At 34.9% G+C, this 24,135-nt stretch overlaps 1 protein-coding gene across 1 annotated transcript in view; it reads left to right on the top strand.

The window, feature by feature from the left end:
- The window catches only part of PACRG (parkin coregulated), a 544,435-nt gene that overhangs the window by 64,777 nt on the left and 455,523 nt on the right, over positions 1 to 24,135 (top strand). Inside the window, exon 2 of the mRNA XM_081250477.1 lies at positions 11,361 to 11,495. Within this exon, the coding sequence (XP_081106603.1) occupies positions 11,361 to 11,495 (135 nt within the window). The remainder of the gene's footprint in view (positions 1 to 11,360; positions 11,496 to 24,135) is intronic.

A 24,135-nucleotide genomic window follows, 5' to 3' on the forward strand; every position in this document is an offset into this window, starting at 1 on the left:
TTCCAGTGTTCTTGCAAGAGGGAGTGAGCATACGTCCTTCTATTCCTCCATCTTGAACCAATCTTACAAAGTTTTGTTTTCATTGGATTTTCCTCACCCAAAATTATTTTGTTTTGTTTTCTGGAATCCCTCAGTGATCTCTCATCACTCACCATATTTCATCTCTTCAATTCCTCCCCCATCACTTGTGCCTTATCTTAGAGAGCTTTCAGTGGTCAGTTATTTCTCCTAATTTTACAGTAAATGGAGTTCATACTGTATTTGTATGATTCTAGAATAAAAGACGGAAGAAATGTTTTTTCTAGAAATCATTTTAACTTTTGAGATTTATTACTTGCCAGATACCAAGGAATTGAATTAGGCAGGGAAGGAAAGCATTTTGTCGATTCCTTTTATATTTCTTTTAATTTCAGGGTTATCTCATATTTTATTTTATGATAAAAACAAAGGTAAAGTAACATATTTCAGAAGAAAGATGAGGAAACTTCTCACTTAGGTTGTATGATGTGTGTGTGTGTGTTTGCGTGTGTGTATAAACTGCTTATACAAGTACATGGAATACTTGTATACAATTCTAATGTCTAATGTATTTCAAATCATGCCTACAAATTCTATTGAAAACATTTAACTACATACAGTCATCTAAAGTAAACTATATCTATGAAAGAAGAAACACTTCTGAATGTAAAGGAAGTCATTGATAAATCTTATGATTTGTGAGTTGTGCATGTCTAGTTAGGGTAAGTTAGACAAATGGCCAAACTGGCTTGTTGTTAATAATAATAATAATATTATAATAATAGAGAGAAGAGGTTAAGAGTTTATTTTCCATGTGGACTAGTTGGCTTTATTTTGGCCACAAGCTGACCTAATGTCACCTAGCTTTCACAGATGAAGATCTTGGCTCAGGAAAAAATGCACTTTATTTACTAAAAAATAAAAATATAAGGTAGAAAAAAGTAAAAACGTATTACATCTAGACAAGGAATGATGCATTACTATCTTTACCTTGGAGAGATGACATACAGTTTAGAAAGGGCTTCATTTCTTCTTCTTTTCCTTTCCATGGTGGAAAATCCCAGACTGTTAAGATTATAATCTTGTATTTTTTATTATATTATCTTCTAGTTAAGTTGTAACATACATGCTTTTTATGTACGATAACACACATGTTTTTGCACATTTCTTTCTTCCCTGATTTGACCATTAGAGTCTGTAAGTTATAATCAACGGATTTAATATCTCTGCAAATTGTATGAACTTTCGAAGTACTTTTTTTAGAGGAAACCAGTAGACTGATGGGAAAGCAAAACTCTTTTTTAACCAATATATATATATATTTATTGTAAACAGTTCTAAAAATTGTTTTCTATTAAATAGTTCTTTCTGGAGAAAATCAGTTTGTATCATTAAACACAAGGATTTTCAAATTTTCTGTTAAAATATTCATGATATGTAAGGTATAAATGGCAATAGTCTCTTCACATATACAAAAATAACATTTTTACTCTAATTATTCCGTAAGGAATAACTCTGTTGCAAGACACTGAATGTACATGTTTAGATATAAACTACTTACCATGCTCTCAACATTAAAGGTTTAACAGGAATAGAATATATTTTAAACCCTTACTCATTTATATTCTCCTTTCACATTTAGCTCACTCATTTCTTTGGCCTTAGTGTTAGGTGTGACAGTGTATTAGCCAAGCTGTCTCAGTCATTCAGGCATTTTATCAGTTCTATAAGACAGATGCTAAATAGCACAGTCTAAATTGAAATCTCTGATGACTCTCTGGAGACAAGTTGATAGCAAGAATCACACTTGGACACTTAAATATGTGGCCTTTTCCCATATTTAGCTGCAGGAAGAGAGCAACTTTGCAGTAAACTTTTTTTTTTTTTTTTTTTGCGGTATGCGGGCCTCTCACTGCTGTGGCCTCTCCCATTGCGGAGCACAGGCTCCGGACGCTCAGGCTCAGTGGCCATGGCTTACGGGCCTAGCCACTCCGTGGCATGTGGGATCTTCCCAGACCGGGGCACGAACCCGCGTCCCCTGCATTGGCAGGCGGACTCTCAACCACTGCGCCACCAGGGAAGCCCTGCAGTAAACTTTTTTAGCCTTCAACTGTGAAGATTTATTTTTCATCATTTGATTATTGCATCTCATTTTGTTAGGAAAGGCTATCAATCTTCTTTTTTTTATTCCTACAACAAAGAATTTAAAGAAACACCAGTGACTATTACTTTAAACAAAAATTTAAAAGAAATCGTGTAGTCCAGCCATTGCTTTCAGAACTATTTTAGGTAACAGAGACATTTTGAAATCAACTCTAAGTTCTAAGCGTTTTATAGTTCAGTTATAAAATTAAAATGACCCAACCATAATTTGCTCAGCAATATTTGGGACTTCCTTTTTTCATATAGCTATTGCAAAAGCATTTTTAAATCAAGTTATTGGATCCTAGCCTGAAAAAGTCTAGAATCCATGAAACCAAGCTTGTTATTAAGATGATAGAGCTGAGAAAAATAAGCCTTGAAATGTAAACTTGAATATGTTTCCATAGCCCCTTCTAATTTCAGTTTGTCAAAAGTAAAACAAGGAATTCATGGGCCATTTGAGATTCCTCTTAGCTCTCTATATAGGTAAATTCTCTGATAATATTGTCCTCAATATTTGTTGAATTAATAAATACACATGTTAGTTTATAGAGGTGTAGGAAGGATCTTAGAGGTCATCCCGTGTAATTTTTTTAATCTGACACATGAGGAAGCTGAGGCTCCAAAGGGTCCAATCACTTGCCCTTGTTGTAAGGCAGCTCCAAGTTTATGCTTCTTCTTTACTGCATGTGTCTTCATGATGCTTTTGGGAACAAGGCAAGACACAATTTATTGTCAAGTTGAAAAGTCTAGTACCAAAGTCTTCTAAATTTTTTAATTGAAGTATTTATCCTTTTACTCCATGTTACTCTTTTCACTAATGCTGTATCTTTCTAGTGCTACCTATCTGAAAAACTATATTAGAAGCTATTTGGGTTTTTGTAATCATTATATAACAATGCTAATTTAAATGCAAATTATTATAATATTTACAATACTAATATTAGTTTTTATATGCTAATTATATTTAAACTAGTCTCTGCAAGCACTTTAGACTAAGTTATTTCTTTTTAAGTATCAAACAAGCCATATTTTAAGCAAAATTTTCACATTTATAAAAGTGGATTTCAAAATAGAATACATGGATTTTAATGTGAGAGGTTTTACATAGAAAAGAAATATGTATTGGTCTAATCAATGTTGAATTTTTGGTTATAAAATTGTGGTAATAATTGATAATTACTTAAATGTAATAATAAACAGAAAATCCAAGCAAATTAATTCTGATTTAATAATTAATAACTACATAGGTTATAAATAGACAAATCTGTGGTACAGCAACCATAATTCTCTAATTATTCCTACTAAAATTGTACAGAATTCAGGTTTATAGAAAATTACATTTCTGCCTGGTTCCTTTGAAAAGTATAGGTACCTTGCAAGGCTGAATAACATTTTCTAATGAAAAGGAACAATGCCTTAAAACCCAAATGTTTTATCTTCTGATAAAAGATAAGACTGAATAACATTTTCTAATGAAAAGGAACAATGCCTTAAAACCCAAATGTTTTATCTTCTGAGTGTGCAGAATTCTATACATCTTTCTGTGACATTTATCGCAATCTTATTTCTATAGAAGATTATGGGGGATATTCTTATCTCTTTTCCTAAATGATATATATCTTGAGGATAATATATTTGACTTATCTTTTTGTCCCCAATAATACCAAGCCTAGTGACTTGGAAATATTATGTGTTCAATGCATTTTTCAATGAATGAGTGATATAGGTAATATCTATTTTAGAGCCAATTTCTTAACTCTGTTTCTAATTAATATTTTAGTTTATGTGACCATAAGTTCTTGAATTCAGATTTGTGTTTCTAACACAGAAAAATGTATACTTCACTTCACAAGTTCCTCTGGCTGTTCAGATAAGTGTATTAGTTATACATATATCTTGTATTCTAAAATCATTCTGGTTGCATAAGTGATTAGATAGTTTATGAATTCCAGTATTACAGTCCATTGACAGTCTTTACTTCCCCCATTTCCAGTTACCACTAACTTTACCCTGCTTTAACAATCACACCTTGCTAGCAGCTCAGATTTTGACAGCCCATAGATCAGAATAACTCCCAAAGCGTATATCTGGTTTTACTTCATATTCCTTATTCATTACTCTATGCATTATAGTCTGGCTTCTACCCCATCATGCCACTACAGCTGTTTAATTTTCAGAGATCTTTCATTCTTCTTCTTAATTGATCTCCTTGTATCATTAAAACAAAAGAAAAGCAAAATTTGTCCCTCTCATTCACTGATTTCTATGATTTACTTGCCTTCCCCGTTTACTTGCCACCATTCTGACTGTACTTTCTATTCTCCTGTAGAATTCCAAATCTCCAGGTAATGTCTTGGGCTCCCAGCATTTTCCTCACTATATACTTTCCCTTTGGAAAAATTTGCCAACTTCCATAGATTTAACCCAGCTACTTGATTATAGACAAACTTTGTCGACAACCTAGATCTCCCTAATAATCTCCATACAGGTTGTTCCAGTGGTTTAATGACCAAGTCTAGTTTGTCCCCCAGGCATTTCAACCATAAGGTGAAGAACCTGATCCCACCACAGTGTCGAATATGGCTTGTTAGGAAAGGTTTCTTAGGAGAGGTGAGGTTTGTGCTTAGTCATGAAGGTGATTAGTAGTTTCAGGAGAAAAAGAAGGAGGATGAAAAGGAGTAGTAAAGTGGTGAGAGAGAATAACAGATTGATGGGACAGCAAAATCAAGAAGACCAAAGAGAGCAGGGCATGCCTGAGAACTGCCAGTGTTTGGGTATAATTTATTCTTGGGTACCTGTAGAGGAATGCTGGGGAGAGCAACACTCAGCTTGCAAATGTCTTTGTGTGGCGTGTTTGTGGGAAATCATTTATGGATTCTAAGTAGATGAGAGATATGATTTAATTAGTGGATTAAAATATTCATTGTGCAGCTGACAGAGGAATGATCTAAACAAGGCAAAGCTGGAGGCAAAAAGAGCAAGTAAAGAAAAGAGAAAGAAACTCTCCTATAAAAACTTTAAAACCTTTAAATGCTAAATAAGTAAAAATGGAAGGCAAAATGATAAGTAGATATTTGTTGTAAATGCAAACATGGTTAATATCTTTTAATATAAAAAACTAATACAAATTGATTTTAATATAGAAAAGACATGAACATATATTCACAAATGTATTCATGTAGCATTTATACTAAAATGAGAAAACGTTCATCCTCATTTGTTAAACATAGTAATCCAAATTGAACAATAAGAAGATGTTATCGACTGAATGTGTCCCCCCAAAATTTATATGTTGAAGTCCTAACACCCAATGTGATAGTATTTGGAAGTGGGGCCTTTGAGAGGTAATTAGGTTTATATGATGGCTTCATGAGAGTGGTGTCTCTGTGATGGGATTAGTGTTCTTATATGAAGAGGAAAAGAGCCCAGAGCTCGCTGTCTCTCTGCCATGTGAGGATCCAGTGAGAAGGTAGCAGTCTGCAAGCTAGGAAGGGGGTTCTCACTGGAACCTGACCTTGCTGACACCCTGATCTCAGATGTCCAGTCTCCAGAACTGAGAAAATAAAATTTCTCTTGTTTAAGTCATCCAGTCTGTGGTATTTTGTTATAGCTGCCCAAGCAGACTAAAGCAGAAGACCTATTTAATTAGCAAATAATTTTATCAAGAATCATAAAATATAAATTTTGATCTCATCTCATACTGAAGATTCTGTCTGAAGGAAATAATATAAAATGTGGAAAATGTGATATGCCTGAAAATTTTATAATAATGTAATTACAAAAGGCGAATGAAATGGAAATAATATAAATTCCAAATATAATTGCAGATAGTTGGTAGAATACTGCTTAGCCACAAAAAATGAAAAAGTACACTAAATGGAAAGGACATAAAAATTAAAAAATGGTATTTGTATATATGTTTTTGGAAAAAGTCTAGAAAGAAAGCACAAGCTTATTAATAGGTGATAGAATAGTAAGTGATTTAATAAGATTTCCCTCCATTCTACAGTTTATTATTTATGTAACTTAAACAAATTTATTATTCGCATCTTTATAGTCAGAAGCCTGCCTCATCTCTGCCTTTAGATCTCTTCATTCAATTAGTCATGTGCCCTAGGTAATTCCCCTTTAAGTTTTTCCCAACCTTCTAGTACAGTGACTGAGGACATGTCCTATAGCGGCAGAGATTAGAAGTCAAATATCTTTCCTACTACTTCCTAGTTCTGTGATTTCTGACAGGCTTTGAACATATCTAAGCTTTAATTTTCTTGTCTGTAAGACCATTTCATATGTGTTTTGTTGAAAACTGAAACCAATAATGTTTGTAAAGAATGAACGCAGAATAAGGGGATTTCGTTTTTATTCCTGATGCCACCCTAATTCAAGGCCTTTGCCATCTCATGCTTAGACGACTCCAGTAAAGTCCAGATTGATCATCTTGACTCCACATTCTCCTGACTCTAAGCCATCCTGTTAGGCCTCAGTGGAATAAGCTTCTTAAAATAGGTTACCTGTGTCACTTAGAAGTTTTCTCTATCACTCAACTGTTACCATAGGGCCTAACTTTTAAGGACTCCAAAGTATGTCCACATATATTGAATATTTATTGAAACGTATATTTTACCATACAAGACTCTTACTAACAAAAGCATTACTATCATAGTGTTTTGTTATATCGTTAAATTATGTTGTTAAAGCGTTTTATAAAAATTTTACCTGGTAATATAAGCTCACTTTTGTTAATGTTGAGGTGCCCTACCTACCAACAATCAGATTTGTTAACTGTTAATCTTTTGCAAGTATTTTTCTGGTTATTTGGTGACCTTAGATATTGCATTTTTTTGATGTATTAAAACAATTACGACTGGCAAATATGACAGACACTGAATTATAATACTCCTTACTCAGAAATCTAGGCTGATGGCAACCAATTTACCAGTCCCGCGGCTAACATTCCAGTGCCTGAGTAGCTCGCAGACAATCCAACTCTGGCCCACCAGCTTCTTAACCACAGTGATTTTATGAATCCGAATCTCATGCTGAAAAATTTCCTAATAAGGAAATTAGTGTCTTTGAATTTTAGTGTCTCAATGTTAGTGAGGTGGCTAAATGGACCAATTAGAAAAACACAATGTAGCTTCCCACTTGAAGTAAAAGTCTCCTTTTTTCTCTTTTTTTCTTTTTAGCAGTTTCAGTTTATGCTAAAAACTAAATCCACTGAAAAGGGAACTTTCAAACTATATGATGAAGAATTTTAGAGAAACTTCCTTCCTGCTAATTATTAGTTTTGTGACCATGACAGCGACTGTGATCTAAGTCCTAAATCCATTACAGCACATTCAATAAATGTAGGCATATAAAGTACTGTGTCATCTGTAGTCACTTCAAAGTGCATTCAATATCTCGGTTCCCAAGTGCATTAGATTTTATTAAAAGCATTCTGCTGCAACATCCATTCATCCTAATTGGTTTACAGATAGACCCCACCATTCAGGCAAATCCTAATTGCATTTTCCCACAAATCTAGCTTGATTTATGGTTCCTTATTTGCTCTATATTATTTACAATAAATCAGGGGAAAATTCTTAAGACATTAAATAAAATTTACAGTAGTCCTTGTACAAATATGAGACTTACGTAAGGATTCTTAACAGTGTTTTTGTTGGCTTTTAAAGTTGTTTAGTCAAGCTGTATCCATCTGTGTGATTTCCAGTAATAATATCTTTATTACCTTTCCAGAAATTATATTTCACTTGGTTTTCATGTACAGATTTTTAGAACTAGTTGGAATGAATTATGTATGGAATATTAAAAGAAATAGTATGTCCTTCTGTAAGGTTTCAGTGGCTACCTATATATTTGGAACAGAAAAAAATATTACCTAGGGATAAAGTGACAGAGCATCTGCATGAAATTAGGTAATGTTCCTTTGCATTAACAAATCTAAGTGGTAATATTCTAGTCAGTTTTACATATAACTCCTGAAATTCCAAGAGTTAATTTGGAATGGATCTATAGCAGAATTGAAAGAATCTAGTGTTTCAAAATCAGTATATGGCAGAAATATAAAAACAGAGGATAACAGATACTCAATAAAATTTCCTCACTGTTGAGTCATTGCATATTAGCATGGACAATTTTTGTAAAACTAAGCAAAGACTTCCGTGGAACTGTAGGTATGGAATCATTTCTCTAGAGAGCCCATAAAAATTTATGGGAAGAAAGAGGAAGTATAAGTTATCTGTTACAATTTATAAAAAGCCTTCTAGGCATCTTAGAAATGTATTCATTATTTGAAAAGTTTGGACAATTAGAATTTTGAGTTCTGAATCAGAAAGATTGGAGTATATTTAGAATAAGAGATATATGGGAAAAGAGAAATTGATTTTAAGATAAATACAAAGAAAAAGGAGAAAGATGGATAATCTCAAACAAATTTTAAGTCAGTTAAATAAATGAGAGGCTTACTATCAATAGCATAAATAATAATTTGGCATCTAAAAAAACTGAAAAATATGGTTAGGATATTATGAGCAGACAAAAAGTCCTAAATAATTGTTGTATCTGAACTTTTTAAATGAGGAATTGTCTTTGATCTCTACTGGAATAGAAAAGAGGTCCCCAACACCCATAGTGTCAATGGAGAACATGTGGGGGCAGATTGGACTTTCACCCCAGCCAGCAGTCATAAGAGGGTCTTCCCCCTTCCTGTTGGGGTGGTGTCAGAGGATGCCTCGTGGAGGGACAGGCACTGCCTAGCAGTAATGAGGCCACTTCATCTGTGTTGTCAGGGTGGGGAGCAATAATGAGACACTGCTACCCTTCCCTGTCAGGGAGGTGACAGTGGAGGCCAGTGGTGCTGAAACTCCCACCCTCACCCAGTGTTAATGAGGAGCTCCCTCCACATGGTTCAGCCGAGGCCAGGTGGGATACCAGTACTTCTACCCCAACCTGGTAGTAGTCAGGTGGCACCCCTCACCTCATTTCTGCTAGAGAGGTGTAAGAATAAAGCAGCTAAAGCAGAAAGTTTAAGATCTAGAGTCTCATAACACACCAATGTCCAGGTTTCAATAAAAAAATCAGTTGTCACACCAAGAATCAGGAAGATTGTAAAGCAAATGAAAAAAGACAATCAATAGATGCCACACACTCCCAGTCCCTGGCAAACACCATTCCACTCTCTGTTTCTATGAGTTCAGTTTTTTTTAAGATTCCACAGAAAAGTGAGATCATACAGTATTTGTCTGTCTGACTTATTTCACTTAGCATAATGTCCTCAAGGTCTATCCATGTCATTCCAAACAGCAGGACTTCCTTCTTTTTATGGCTGAATAATAGTCCATTTTATATATATGTGTATATATATATATATATATATATATATATATATATATATGTATCATACTATATATATATATATATACCTATTTACCCATTAAAAATTAATTTTTCAAAAATATAAAAAGTGAGGTATCTGTATACAAATAATAATAATACACATGTACACATGCACATGCATATGTACTATTGCACTATAACTTTCTGTAAATACATATGCATGCTGGTTATGCTTTCTTTCTCTAGTTTATGTTCTACCACTTCTGGGGGGTGTTAAAATGATGACATGATGGTAAATAGTAATTTTTTTTGATGTAACTTCTTGGCAAAATAAAAAACTGTTGATTCTTTATCATTTCCCAAAAATATGTTTCAAAATTTATTGCTTCATGATTTGCAAAAGTCCAGGAGTGACATTATACTAACATTGTTGAGAATGTCCTCCTTTATATATAGCATCCAGCTGAGAACTCTGCACAAAGTAGTTGCTGTATGCGTATGGTCATTTAACAATTGAATGAACTTGGCTGAAAAATTCTAATACCAGAACAAATTTTAAATCTTCAATAAGTAAGAGTAAATCTTGCTTCTCCACTGCCCAGTGTCATTTCAGTTACTTACATAATCATTTGCTGCGAATAATGTGCTATGTAGTGAAGAACATTTTAAGCTCTAATAAATGCCTTTGTGTTACCTCACTTTTCAATTCCACTTCAGCATTTAATCATCTTAATAAGGTATTTCTTAATCTCCTACTCAGTTTCTAATAGTAGTCTTTATGTGTGCTTCAGATAAAATGTATTTGTCATTATATAATATATAATATTTGTTATATTAGATATATTTTTATATATACTTTATTAAAATTATTTTTCACACAGATATTAAAAATTAATATGGCATCAAATAAAATATTAAGATAGTAGGTAAATTATTTGCTCTCTTGTCTATTTAAGAATTAACAAAATAATTGTTTTTATTAAACTAATGGATGACTAACATTTACCTTTTTTTTTACAAACAGGTAAAGATAATAATGTTTAGACTATATATAAGAAACAATACAGCTGACTATCATTTTCTAATGATAGTCATTCACTAATCACTTTGAATTTTATAACATAATGAATTAGTTCGTATGTAAATAATGCAGATTTAAAAGTTGTAGTCAATGTGAATAACTCAGTATGAAATGTTTCTTCTTGCATAAAACATAATTTGGCAGGTGAAAGATTCTCATATAATCTCTTCTAATGTTTCTTTCTCATAAATTCATGTTACCAAATGTATGCTATGCACACACAGTAGACCACCATTTTTCTTCTTAAACTCTCTTATTTATCATCACTTAATTTTACATCACAATTTTATGGTTTTATTGTTAATACTTATAACATGAGAACATATCCTAACATTTTATTTATATAGAAAGATTTGAAGGACATATTTTAAATTTATTTCTGGAGTATTCTACAAAGTATATCAGACCTGAGATTAGAATTTGCAGTTATTAAGAATCTTAAATATTTTAACACTCTGAACTTAGTTGCTTCTATTAAAATGTTTGCCTTAAACAAAAGTTCAGGCTTTTCTTCCTTATAAAGTGATATTTTAAAGTGACATTTTCTAGGAATGCTTTGTAAAGTAGCTTGAAATAAAGTAAATCCTTAATAGTTATTATAAAATAATTTTCTTCTCCAAATGTTTGTATTTGTGAGATTTCGGTTGTTCATTATTAAGATAATTTGGTTTGTCTTCCAGAACATTTTATACAAAATGAAACATAAAAGCCAAAGTCTTTTCACTGTGCATTTTCCAATGTGTTTTAAAACCTGATTCCTATTTTTTTTTCTTTAAAGGTGAGAGGCCCTCCAACTGCAGGAGCATTTAAAGAAAGACCAACGAGGCCCACAGCATTTCGAAAATTTTATGAACGAGGGGACTTCCCAATTGCCCTTGAACATGATTCGAAAGGAAACAAAATAGCGTGGAAGGTAAGTCAGGGCACAGCTGGGAGAACCAGCTGTGCTCCCTGTAGAAGTGACATTTCCCAATGTCAAACAAACTTGGCTGATAAGTAAATAAGCTGGAGTGATTTCTCAGTGAATGGAAGATGGTAGGTAAGCTCTGAGAGAAAGCTCCCCTGTGTCAGCTGTCCACCTTGACTAACAATTAAATTATAGCCTGCAAAAAAGAAAATGACAGAGTTGCTTTGCCTTAGAGAATTGTGTGCTGACCATTTCATCTCTGTTTTTATGAGAACCTGGCATCCCAGCCTGTTTCAGGCAGTCCATCAAATTATGGAACTGGTGGCTGGATACAAAGAACAACAGCCATTTATCTCCCCCAAATTTCACCTTCCTGCAGGACACTTCCAAATGGAAGCTTTAATTACCTAATGGATAGGTCAAGATTGTCTGCTCCCTGGAAATGCAGTCAGGAATACAAAAGAAGGCCGGTTCTCACTGCTGCCCTCTCCTCTCTGTCTGCAGCACGTGTCAGCCGGCACAGTGGCTGTCATACGTGCCCTGTTAGAGGCTGACCTCCGCCAGTGAGGCCATTACAGCACGGACATTTTTCTGACAAAAGGTTAATTGGTTTCAAAATAAATGTATTGCCTAATGACTCCATTTTAATGTGGCTGTTTCTTTCTAAAAGGCTCACTGATGTTATTTGTAAAAACTTGCCAATCTCTTAACTGAAGAAGGCTTTTACATTTAATTTGAAAAATGAATGCTGATCTCTAACCAGCTTCTGCTATTTAATTATTTTTTGTTATCAAGGACTTTGCTTTGGGTGATATTTATCAGCTAAAAGGGGTTCTCTGCCTAAAGAAAGAAAAGCAGTTGCACATGTGTGAGCATCATATCAGGTTAAGGAACATAAAAGGCTTTGCCAAATATCATTTTTAATTTAGCAATTGATCCATGTAATAAAAAAGTCCCACAGTAGTATCTGAAGGGTGAATGTCAGGATTGTTTATAATTAGTAACAAATAAATTTACGTTAAAAAATAAAAATGATCAAAGTGTAGAATTCATCCAAGTAAATAGCTTAGAAATTCATTAAAATTAACCTTTTCCTTCTTTTATGGAAAAACTGAAAGAATTGTTTGCATTATTTCTAGTATGTCTTTAAATGTTTTCATATAATTATCAAACATTTTGAAATCTTGAGCAGTCACATGATATCCAGTTATTGAACTTAGAATTATTAAAACTTGTTTGGCAAGAGAAATCTGAAGATATCCTTGTTATTAAGTTTTGTCATAATTTTTTTAGGAGAATGAAGGACATTATTATCCTGGTTTTAATCATCTCTCTTAAAATTTGCATTAGTTATGTGAAAATGTGCATAATGAGAAAAAATTTATAGCAAGTATAACTAATTTACATATTTTATTCTTAAAAACTTTAATTTGGGGGTTTGTTTGTATTTGATTAGTTAGATGGATTTTGTGTTTGTCTATGTACCAATTCATTCACGATAACATAGTGCACGTTCTTAAGAACTTGATTCCTTTTGAGTAAAAGAATATGCCATATTTCTTTATAAAAAGTGAGTCGATTTTTGGTGTTTTAAGTAATTTTAGCACATAAAAATTCTATCAATACAAAGAATTCATAGATTTTTTGACCTGTTTGAATAATCGTATGAGTAACTTTTCGAAATGTCAAGAGACTAGAAAAAATTCATCTTGCAAATAATAAAAATATAGGATGAATCATTTTGCTTTATCTTTGATAATCCAACAGTCAGATGGGATATAAATTGCTTTTCTTTTTTATAACTATATTAATTCTTTTAAGCTACTATTGACTGTTGTACTGATTCAGCAAGTTAAAAAGTCAGAATAAAGAGGAAGCAATTTATTTGCTGCCACTGGTAGGATAATAGCATACATTTAAAGAAACATCTTATCCTATAACTGGTAGACTTCTACCTTTTAAAGCTTTATCAACCAGATTTCAATTGTACTACTGTAATGTTGAAGATAAAACATTAAAATTATTAAGCACAGGCTTGTGAGCAGTCTTTCAATATATTCATATTTATTCCTTGGCACATGTACTATGGGGAAAGTCCAGTACTTGATAAGACCAGAGGCCTTCTTTTAGGATGCCATTTCTAAGGAAGGGAACTTGAATGTTGAAGGAAGCAGGGCTCCGCATGCACCCCACAAAAACAAACTAACTGAACAACCCCAGACCCTGAACTGTACTTCGCCATGTGTGGACAGAGCCCTGGTCAAGCAAACTTCTCATCTCATGTCATAGCTCGCCCCTTGCTGAAGGCTCCTAAGTAGCTCTGATTCCCAGGAAAATACCTGTCCTCTCTCCACACTCCCTGTGACACCCCTGGGGCTCCAAGGGCAGTGGTGAGTACCTGAAATGGTGTGTATAATTAAGTGGCAAGGAGATCCATTTCCTTTATCAGAATTTCAAGAGGCCTGAAAGACAGAAGTCACTGCTCTAAACCCTGATGAAGACTTCCCCAGCATCTCAGGCTCATTCCAGTCTGTGAAGTTGCTGAGAGAGGATCCCTGCCCAAGACCTCAAATTCCCCTTCTTTTTGCTCTGGATTAGCTGACCTGATCATCACCATACTAGAAATCACCATATATTCTTGAAATAACAAAGGCACTCTATGGTAATACTTAATAAATGACTTACTAAAGTCAGAACGTAGAAGTAAGAGTTAGAGACAGGCAAATGTCTTCGCAGGTTTAGGTTTCTCAACCCACATCCTGAGCTACCATCATAGTTTAGGGCACATGAAATGGTCATTTGTTCCACATGTCAAAACAACAGGGCAGACCAATGTCACAATCCGTGCAGTTTAGTATATTCCTTGCGGTATCACTAAAGATCCAAGCACTGTCTAATGCAACTTTCTGCAGTGGTGGAAATGTTCTGCATCTGCACTGTCTAATACATTACAAGTAGCCATATGTGGCCGTTAAGCACTTGAAATGTCTCCAGAGAGACTGAGGAACTAAATTTTAAATTTTAATTAATTTTAATTTAAATAGCCACATGGTTACCATATTAGACAGTGCTGCTCTACATTAAGATAATGACAGTCAAGTAGAGAACAAATGTATGGATACCAAGGGTGAAAGAGGTGGGGTGGGAGGAATTGGGAGACTGGGATTGACACATATACATTATTGATACTATGTATAAAATGGGAACATACTGTATAGCTCAGGGAACTCTACCTAACACACTGTGATAACCTAAATGGGAGGGAAGTCCAAAAGCGAGGGGATAGCTGTATGTGTATGGCTGATTCATTTTGTTGTGCAGTGGAGGCTAGTACAACATTGTAAAGCAACCATACTCCAAGAAAAATTAATTAAAAAAAAAAGTTAAATGCCTAGGATTTAGAGCTGGTTTCCTGTCTTATGATGGACTCCTCATTGTGTTTGTGGATTTTATGAAAGCTCTTTACTGCCTACTTTTTTTATTGCCATATCTCTAGATATTCTCCAAAGTAAATATGTAATCTCTAAATATTCAAGATGTAGTAAAATAAATCACTTAGCTCAAGAAAAAGATAATGACAGTCAAAAATAAATGCCTGCACCTGCTAGCCAGATAGGAGACTATAGCTATGTAAGAATTTTTATTAAAATAAAAAAATAAGACTGATTTGTGCATCTTTGTCATGGCTGGGCTTATACCTTCCTTGGTTAACATGAAAGAAGTTTTGCAAAATATTTGTAGTGAAATTTCCCATATACTTATCGGTGGCAAGTTAATGATTATGAAAGATGATAGATTTAATCTAGATTATGAAATGTACCAGGCAAGCTCTGCATACTTTTTTATTTTTAAATATACATTTTCTAAATAAAGCTGAAGAATTCTTGATTGTGAATGGTTGAATCCATTACAAAGCATACTAATTTCTCTAAACATTTAATCCACTTACTTTTCTGCATTTTTCTTGACTCTACTAACTTTCAGGAAACATGGCTTTGTTCTGTTGCTGATATGTTCAATATCCAGAGTTCAAGCAACGGAAGTTGATCAAGAGCCAACCCTTCTGAATAAGTTACAAAGCAGATAATCAGCATGAACAATGGACATTTAAAAATTGTGTTTCCACACCTTAAATTTCCATTATTCAGTCTCCTGTAATTTTGTGATATGAGTCATACCCCTTTATAAGCATAGTGTGGGGTGGGGTGAGGCTCTACCTAGAGGACATTCTGGAGACAGAAGAAATGTCATACGAACTTGCAGAGCTTTCGGCACATTGTCTCAACTTCTTCTACTTAAAGGAGGGCTGTCTGGCCTTACATTTAGGTCTTTAATCCATTTTGAGTTTATTTTTGTGTATGGTGTTAGGAAGTGTTCTAATTTCATTCTTTTACATGTAGCTGTCCAGTTTTCCCAGCACCACTTATTGAAGAGGCTATGTTTGCTCCATTGTATATTCTAGCCTCCTTTGTCATAGATTAGGTGACCATAGGTGCGTGGATTTATCTCTGGGCTTTCTGTCCTGTTCTGTTGATCTATATTTCTGTTTTTGTGCCAGTACCATACTGTCTTGATTACTGTAGCTTTGTAGTATAGTCTGAAGTCAGGGTTCCTGATTCCTTCAGCTCCATTTTTCTTTCTCAAGATTGCTTTTGATATTTGGGGTCTTTTGTGTCTCCATAAAAATTTTAAAATTTTTTGTTCTAGTTCTGTGAAAAATGCCATTGATAATTTGATAGGGATTGCATTGACTCTGTAGATTGCTTTGGGTAGTCTAGTCATTTTCACAATATTGATTCTTCCAATCCAAGAATATGGTGTATCTCACCATCTGTTTGTGTCATCTTTGATTTCTTTCATCAGTATCTTATAGTCTTCTGCGGTAGGTTTATTCCTAGGTATTTTATTCTTTTTGTTGCAATGGTAAATGGGATTGTTTCCTTAATTTCTCCTTCTGATCTTTCGTTGTTAGTGTATAGGAATGCAAGTGATCTCTGTGTATTAGTTTTGTATCCTGCGACTTTACTAAATTCATTGATGAGCTCTAGTAGTTTTCTGGTGGCATCGTTAGGATTTTCTATGTATAGTATCATGTCATCTGCAAACAGTGACAGTTTTACTTCTTCTTTGCCAATTTGTATTCCTTTTATATCTTTTTCTCCTCTGATTGCCATGGCTAGGACTTCCAAAATTATGGATTAAAGACCTAACTGTAAGGCCAGACACTATAAAACTCTTAGAGGAAAACCTAGGCAGAACACTCTTTGACATAAATTGCAGCAAGATCTTTTTTGGCCCACCTCCAAGAGTAATGAGAATAAGAATAAAAATAAACAAATGGGACCTAATGAAACTTAAAAGCTTTTACACAGCAAAGGAAACCATAAGCAAGATGAAAAGACAACCCTCAGAATGGGAGAATATATTTGCAAATGAATCAACAGACAAAGGATTAATCTCCAAAATATACAAACAGTTCATGCCACTCAATATCAAAAAAACAAACAACCCAATCAAAAGATGGGTGGAAGACCTTACTAGACATTTCTTCAAAGAAGACATACAGATGACCAACAAACACATGAAAAGATGCTCAACATCACTGATTATTACAGAAATGCAAATCAAAACTACAGTGAGATATCACCTCACACCAGTCAGAATAGCCATCATCAAAAAATATACAAACGATAAATGCTGGAGGGGCTTCCCTGGTGGCGCAGTGGTTGAGAATCTGCCTGCCAATGCAGGGGACAGGGGTTCGAGCCCTGGTCTGGGAAGATCCCACATGCCGCGGAGCAACTAGCCCTGTGAGCCACAAATACTGAGCCTGCACGTCTGGAGCCTGTGCTCCGCAACGAGAGGCCGTGATAGTGAGGGGCCCGCGCACCGCGTTGAAGAGTGGCCCCCACTTGCTGCAACTAGAGAAAGCCCTCACGCAGAAACGAAGAGCCAACACAGCCATAAATGAATGAATGAATGAATGAATAAATAAATAAAAATTAAAAAAATAATAAAAATAAATAAATAAATGCTGGAGAAGGTGTGGAGAAAAGGGAACCCTCTTGCACTGTTGGTTGGGAATGTAGATTGATACACCACTGTGGAGAACAGTACGGAGCTTCCTTAAAAAAGTAAAAATAGAACTACCATATGACCCAGCAATCCCACTCCTGGGCATATACCCAGAGAAAACCATAATTCAAAAAGACACATGCACCCCAATGTTAATAGCAGCACTATTTACAATAGCCAGGTCATGGAAGCAACGTAAATGTCCATCAACAGATGAATGGATAAAGAAGAGGTGGTACATATATACAGTGGAATATTTCTCAGCCATAAAAAGTAATGGAATTGGGTCATTTGTAGAGATATGGATGGACCTGGAGACTGTCATACAGAATGAAGTAAGTCAGAAAGAGAAAAACAAATATCATGTATTAACGCATATATATGGAATCTGAAAAAATTGGTGTAGAGATCTTGTCTGCAGGGCAGAGGTGGAGACACAGATGTAGAGAATGGACATGTGGATACCAGGGGGCGAGGGGGGGTGGGATGAACTGGGAGATTGGGATGGACATATATACACTATTGATACTATATATAAAGTAGATAACTGGTGAGAGCCTGCTGTATAGCACAGGGAACTCTACTCGGTGCTCTGTGGTGACCTAGATGAGAGGGAAATTCTAAAAGGAGGGAATATATATGTATGTGTAGCTGATTCAGTTTGCTCTACAGTATAAACTGGCACGATATTTTAAAGCAACTATACTCCAATAAAAAATAATAACAATAAAAAAGGAGTGTTGAAGCAAGCATAAGTGTAGAATGTGGTCCTTTAGTGGAAGGGAGCTTTATATTGCACCAAAGTCAAACATTAAAGCATGAGTCATAGGAGAATAAAAAATTATGTGGGCGTTTACACCGCTCTTCTGGGAACTATCCTCTCGCTTCTGCCACTAGACATTCTCCACTCATCAGTTTAAGACAACCTTCAGGTCTCCTGAGGAGTCGTCTTCTCCCTCTTCCCCTCCTCATCTTCTTCTCCTTCTTCATCCTCCCCTTGCCCCTCTCCTCTCCACCCTCATTATTTGCCTTCTCTCCTTCCTCCTCTTCCTCCCCTTTCCCTTTCTCCTTCCTCCTTCCTTCCTCTCTTCCTCCTCCTTATACTCTTTTTGTTTGTTACTTCCCAGAATCCACATTTCCTCCCCTCATTTCCCCAGGAGAAGGAGCCAAGAGTCCACTCTAGTTCCCTATTTTGGGCAGGAATCTGAAATCACTTCAAGTAGTCACTCAAAAGAACTTGAAATACTACTTGTTACTTACACACTTAATGAGGAGCAAACTATGAGTAATCGGTGCACTATGAAATTCAGTTTTATTATAAATTCTAATTCCAAGACATGGTTTTAAAATTGTGCGAAAATACTATTTTATAGTATTCAGTGTAGACCTTGGGAGAGAGTTGGAGAAAAATAGTCAGATTGGATTTTAAAAAATAACTATATGGTGTTATAAACCATTCAGTTATTCTGATGAACTAAGATGAAAATAGGTACAACTACACTAAGGTGTCTCTCAATTTCTTTACTTTATAAACATTTTGTTGCAGCAGATATTAGTAGAAATTACCTTTCTCCATCTGTCCTTGATACCGTGCTACGTGACAGAATGTGACATGCACTGGCATGCACTGAGAGTCTTGTTTTCCACTAAATTTCTTATGAACATGCTTAAGGATGTTCCAGACATTAGAAAGGTTTGAATAAGAAATAGACATTAACTGTCTAGCCAAATCAAGATATAATGAAAACCCTATGACAAATATGACTAAAATCGCAAACTTTCAAATTGTCTCAAAAAGGGAAAAGCTCAAAATGGACTTGTACTTTGCCTCAAACTCCCCTCTCTCAGCACCTTACAACCCCTCATATGGCAATGTTGTGGTGACATTTTTTTAACCAATAAGTAATATGTGTATTCATTTATATATTTTATCCCACTTTAATACTAAAAGATTTTAAGTTGTTTTACAAAGAACTATAAAATACAGAAATTTAGCATATAATAGGAAAGATGAGAGAAAATGAAAACCAGATAGGGTCTACAATGGAGCCAATAGCAAGGCTAATGAAAATGACATATCCTAAAGACTTCAAAGGCAGGGACTCTGTATTCCTAGTTTGTTCACTCCTTTATCCCAGTGCTATGCCTGAAAGAGTATCTGGCACAGAGGTGGTGCCCAGTGATGTGTACTGAATGAATGTAAAACATCCTGCAACTGGTTTTACTTCTCTAGACACTGTTTCGCGACCATGTGTCTCACTCTCTAGGCCTTACTCTCATCTGTGATGACCATGTACTGAATGATTGGTGTGGCTCTTTTTAATTGGGAGGTCTAAGAAATTTTGTTTCACAATTACTAAAGTATCTATATTTTGAGATGTTCACGAAATACTTCAAAGAACAAACATTGATTAGAAATTAGCCATAGAGGCCAAGTCTTCTGGTAGCAAATTAAGAAGATCAGCACCAGCAAGTTAATTTGAATGCACAGTCCAGAGATATATGCAACAGTTTCTGTAGGGTGAACTTTTACCTTGAAAAGGCTTAGGTTATACGTAATGCTTTACCAATGATTACTGATTTCTTAAATTTCTTAAATTCCAAAATGACGTTTGTTTTTCTTTCTAAATGACTAAAAATGTATGTCCAGTATGGATATCCAAGTAAAGAAATGCTGTGCCTAAGTTAATTAAATGCCTAAATTTGTTTTAAAAATTTCTGCTGATGGTGGCTGGACTATACCTTCAATTCTGTATCGATCCCCTAGTTGCTAAAACTCATGTGTGACTCTATTCAGAATTTTTTCTTGTATGTTCTCTTTTTTTTTTTTCAGTTCTTAGAGGCATTGGTATTCATGAACTATAAAATGCTCTGTCAGTGTGACTGTTTTCATTGACATAACTGATAATTTCCTACCAGGAAAAACATTTATTGAATATAATTATTATTGAAATGTGCACTAATTTTCTTACAATTAAGATCAGCCCCAAACCACGCTAGCTCATTATCTGTAAATACTACTTCATTTTAAAGTAAGTCACACTGTGATATGATACCTAATCCATTAACCCTCAGTATATTGTTCTCAAAACTCTCTAATTTTGATTAACAATTTAGTCCTCTGGTGCCTTCAATTTCTTAATGTTTCAGTTTCTTAAGGATTCAAAAAATTAATGCCGTATCTATTACCCTGTTAGGCAAAATCGATATTGATCTTTAAAATCTTATAGACAAATTTCTTTGAGTTGAATAATTTGTTGCACATGAAGAAGAATGAATGTATTCATGGAATTGTCCTGGGCTTCTATTTCTTTTGATAACTGTCAAAGTTTGAGTTTGGATAACAGGCCTTAGTAGAATTTGTAAGGAAATTTTTACAAGAGAAGTGACAATTTACCTGATTTTTCTACGGGAGAGCTGCCACATTTCCACTATTAATTCCTCTGTGATTAATTAATAGACAGAGCTTATTCTAGAAGTCTTGAAAAAAATAATCTCCTGGCAATTACTGTGCTGTTCTATGTTTTTTTTTGAGAAAGGGACTGCATGAACAATTAATGCCATTCTTTTATTAGATGTGAATTGCTATGTCTTAGAAGTGTACAGCATGAAAATACAGCCATGTATCAGAAATAACTTTAATTTAAATTGGTTAGATGACCTCTGAAAGCTAGATGAAAGATTTTCTGCTGAATGGGCTGGTGCTCCCTGCTGCCTATATAATTTATGTGAGAAATTAGTGTGAATGGTTCACTTTTATGGAGCAGTGCTGCTTGTAGCAAGTCTGCAGAAACAATTTTCCCCCAAGCCTCCATCTGTTCTTCAAACTAGGGCATATGCCATCTCATCGAGCTTGAAAGTCAACTGATTTATAACTCCTGGAAAGTGCATAGATTGAAAAGAAAGGTCGGCCGCTGCTATGTGACAGTGATTTGGTAGGCATCGGCTAAAGACAATTCACATCCCAAGAGAAACAAGCAGTGCTGTAAGTTTCATCTCAGTGGACTGACATCTAGAAGAAAAACAAATCACTCCTGCTTTTCAAGTTACACAACCCCCTGCTGTTGAAAAGTAGGCGTGGTCTTTGCAGGGCAAGGATGCCACAGCTAAGATACCCTATCACTCTCCCATGAAAAAGTGGAATTGTTGCCACCCTCCCAGTGATACATGTTGCCATCTCAGAAATATCAGTACACCAATCTTTAAACGAAAAATGTGTGTTGCTGCTTTTCAAAAAGTCTGGTTTGGGGACACAAGTCGGACTTTGACGTTTTTTCTGTATCTGCCTGGAAGGCGAAATTCCATATCTGTTCCAATTAGTAATTTAATGAATGGTTCCCTCTCTGTCTTATCACTTGTCACATAGCCCATCTCTTTACTGAAGCACTTTTGAGATCAAAAGTTCTTTGACAGATGACAAATGGAATCAGATTGATGTCATGAGAGTAAAAAATAAATCAATGTTTGTTTGATGTTTTTATTTAGAGTGGTCAGTGTCTCTTTATATTTGAGGCTTCTAGATACTTAGTAAATTTTCAACCCCCTGAAGTTATATTAAAGTTTCTCCTTTTCTTTCAGGTAAAATATAAATAAAGTATTAATGAATAATCATACCAATTTTACTACATATTTGAGGCAAAAATTTAAGGAAATTATATTTTACCTTTATCAAAAGAAGGTTATCCTGGGGCTTCCCTGATGGTGCAGTGGTTGAGAGTCCGCCTGCCGATGCAGGGGACGCGGGTTCATGCCCCGGTCCGGGAGGATCCCACATGCCGCGGAGCAGCTGGGCCCGTGAGCCATGGCCGCTGAGCCTGTGCGTCCGGAGCCTGTGCTCCGAAGCGGGAGAGGCCACAACAGTGAGAGGCCTGCGTACCGCAAAAAAAAAAAAAAAAAAAAAAAAAAAAGGTTATCCTGGCTTTGAAAGTTATATGCAAAAATTGATTCTGGTAGAATAATCAGCTAAACTCATGTAAAAAATACAAATTTTTATCCTTATGATTGCTTATAAAGTTTTATTCTCAACATGAAATATATACATTTTATTTTATAAAATAAAAAATATTGAAAAGTAGAAGGAATAAATGAATCAATCATCTTTCCACCATTCACTGAATGCAACTGTTAACATTTTTCAAAGTATTTCTGTCTTATCTTTCTCCTTCCCAGTTGTGATCATAGTATATATAATAGTTTGTAAAAAAATATTTCTCATTGTATGGTATATGAAAATTGTATGCACTTATTCTTAGATTTTCTGACTTTTTTATAGTTTAAAATAATAAATGATTATTTTAGGGAATTTTGAAAATGAATAAAATGTATACATAAGATAACATTCAGCCGAAGATAACCACTTTTAGTATATTGTTTTAGTTCAGTCTGTCTTCTGCATGTGTGTTTTTAGCTTTGTTAAAACTGTGTTTCATATGATGATTTGTGTGTGTGTGTGTGTGTGTTTAACATCTTTATTAGAGTATAATTGCTTTACAATGTTGTGTTAGTTTCTGCTGTATAACAAAGTATATCAGCTATACCTATACATATATAGCCAAATCCCCTCCCTCTTGCGTCTCCTTCCCACCCTCCCTATCCCACCCCTCTAGGTGGTCACAAAGCACCGAGCTGATCTCCCTGTGCTATGTGGCTGCTTCCCACTAGCTATCTGTTTTACGTTTGGTAGTGTATATAAGTCCATGCCACTCTCTCACTTTGTCACAGCTTACTCTTCCCCCTCCCCATATCCTCAAGTCCATTCGCTAGTAGGTCTGTGTCTTTATTCCCGTCTTGCCCCTAGGTTCTTCATGACCTTTTTTTTTTTTTTTCTTAGGTTCCATATATATGTGTTAGCATATGGTATTTGTCTTTCTCTTTCTGACTTACTTCACTCTGTATGACAGACTCTATGTCCATCCACCTCACTATAAATAACTCAATTTCATTTCTTTTTATGGCTGAGTAATATTCCGTTGTATATATGTGCCACATCTTCTTTATCCATTCATCTGTTGATGGACACTTAGGTTGCTTCCATGTCCTGGCTATTGTAAATAGAGCTTCAATGAACATCTTGGTACATGACTCTTTTTGAATTATGGTTTTTTCAGGGTATATGCCCAGTAGTGGGATTGCTGGGTCGTATGGTAGTTCTATTACTAGTTTTTTAAGGAACCTGCATAATGTTCTCCATAGTGGCTGTATCAATTTACATTCCCACCAACAGTGCAAGAGGGTTCCCTTTTCTCCACACCCTCTCCAGCATTTATTGTTTGTAGATTTTTTGATGATGACAATTCTGACCAGTGTGAGATGATATCTCATTGTGGTTTTGATTTGCATTTCTCTAATCATTAATGATGTTGAGCATTCTTTCATGTGTTTGTTGGCAATCTGTATATCATCTTTGGAGAAATGTCTATTTAGGTTTTCTGCCCATTTTTGGATTGGGTTGTTTGTTTTCTTGATATTGAGCTGCATGAGCTGCTTGTAAATTTTGGGGATTAATCCTTTGTCAGTTGTTTCATTTGAAAATATTTTCTCCCATTCTGAGGGTTTTTTGTCTTGTTTATGG

This window comes from Mesoplodon bidens (assembly GCF_964165515.1).
Source record: "Mesoplodon bidens genome assembly, chromosome: 12".
Lineage (NCBI taxonomy): Eukaryota > Metazoa > Chordata > Mammalia > Artiodactyla > Ziphiidae > Mesoplodon > Mesoplodon bidens.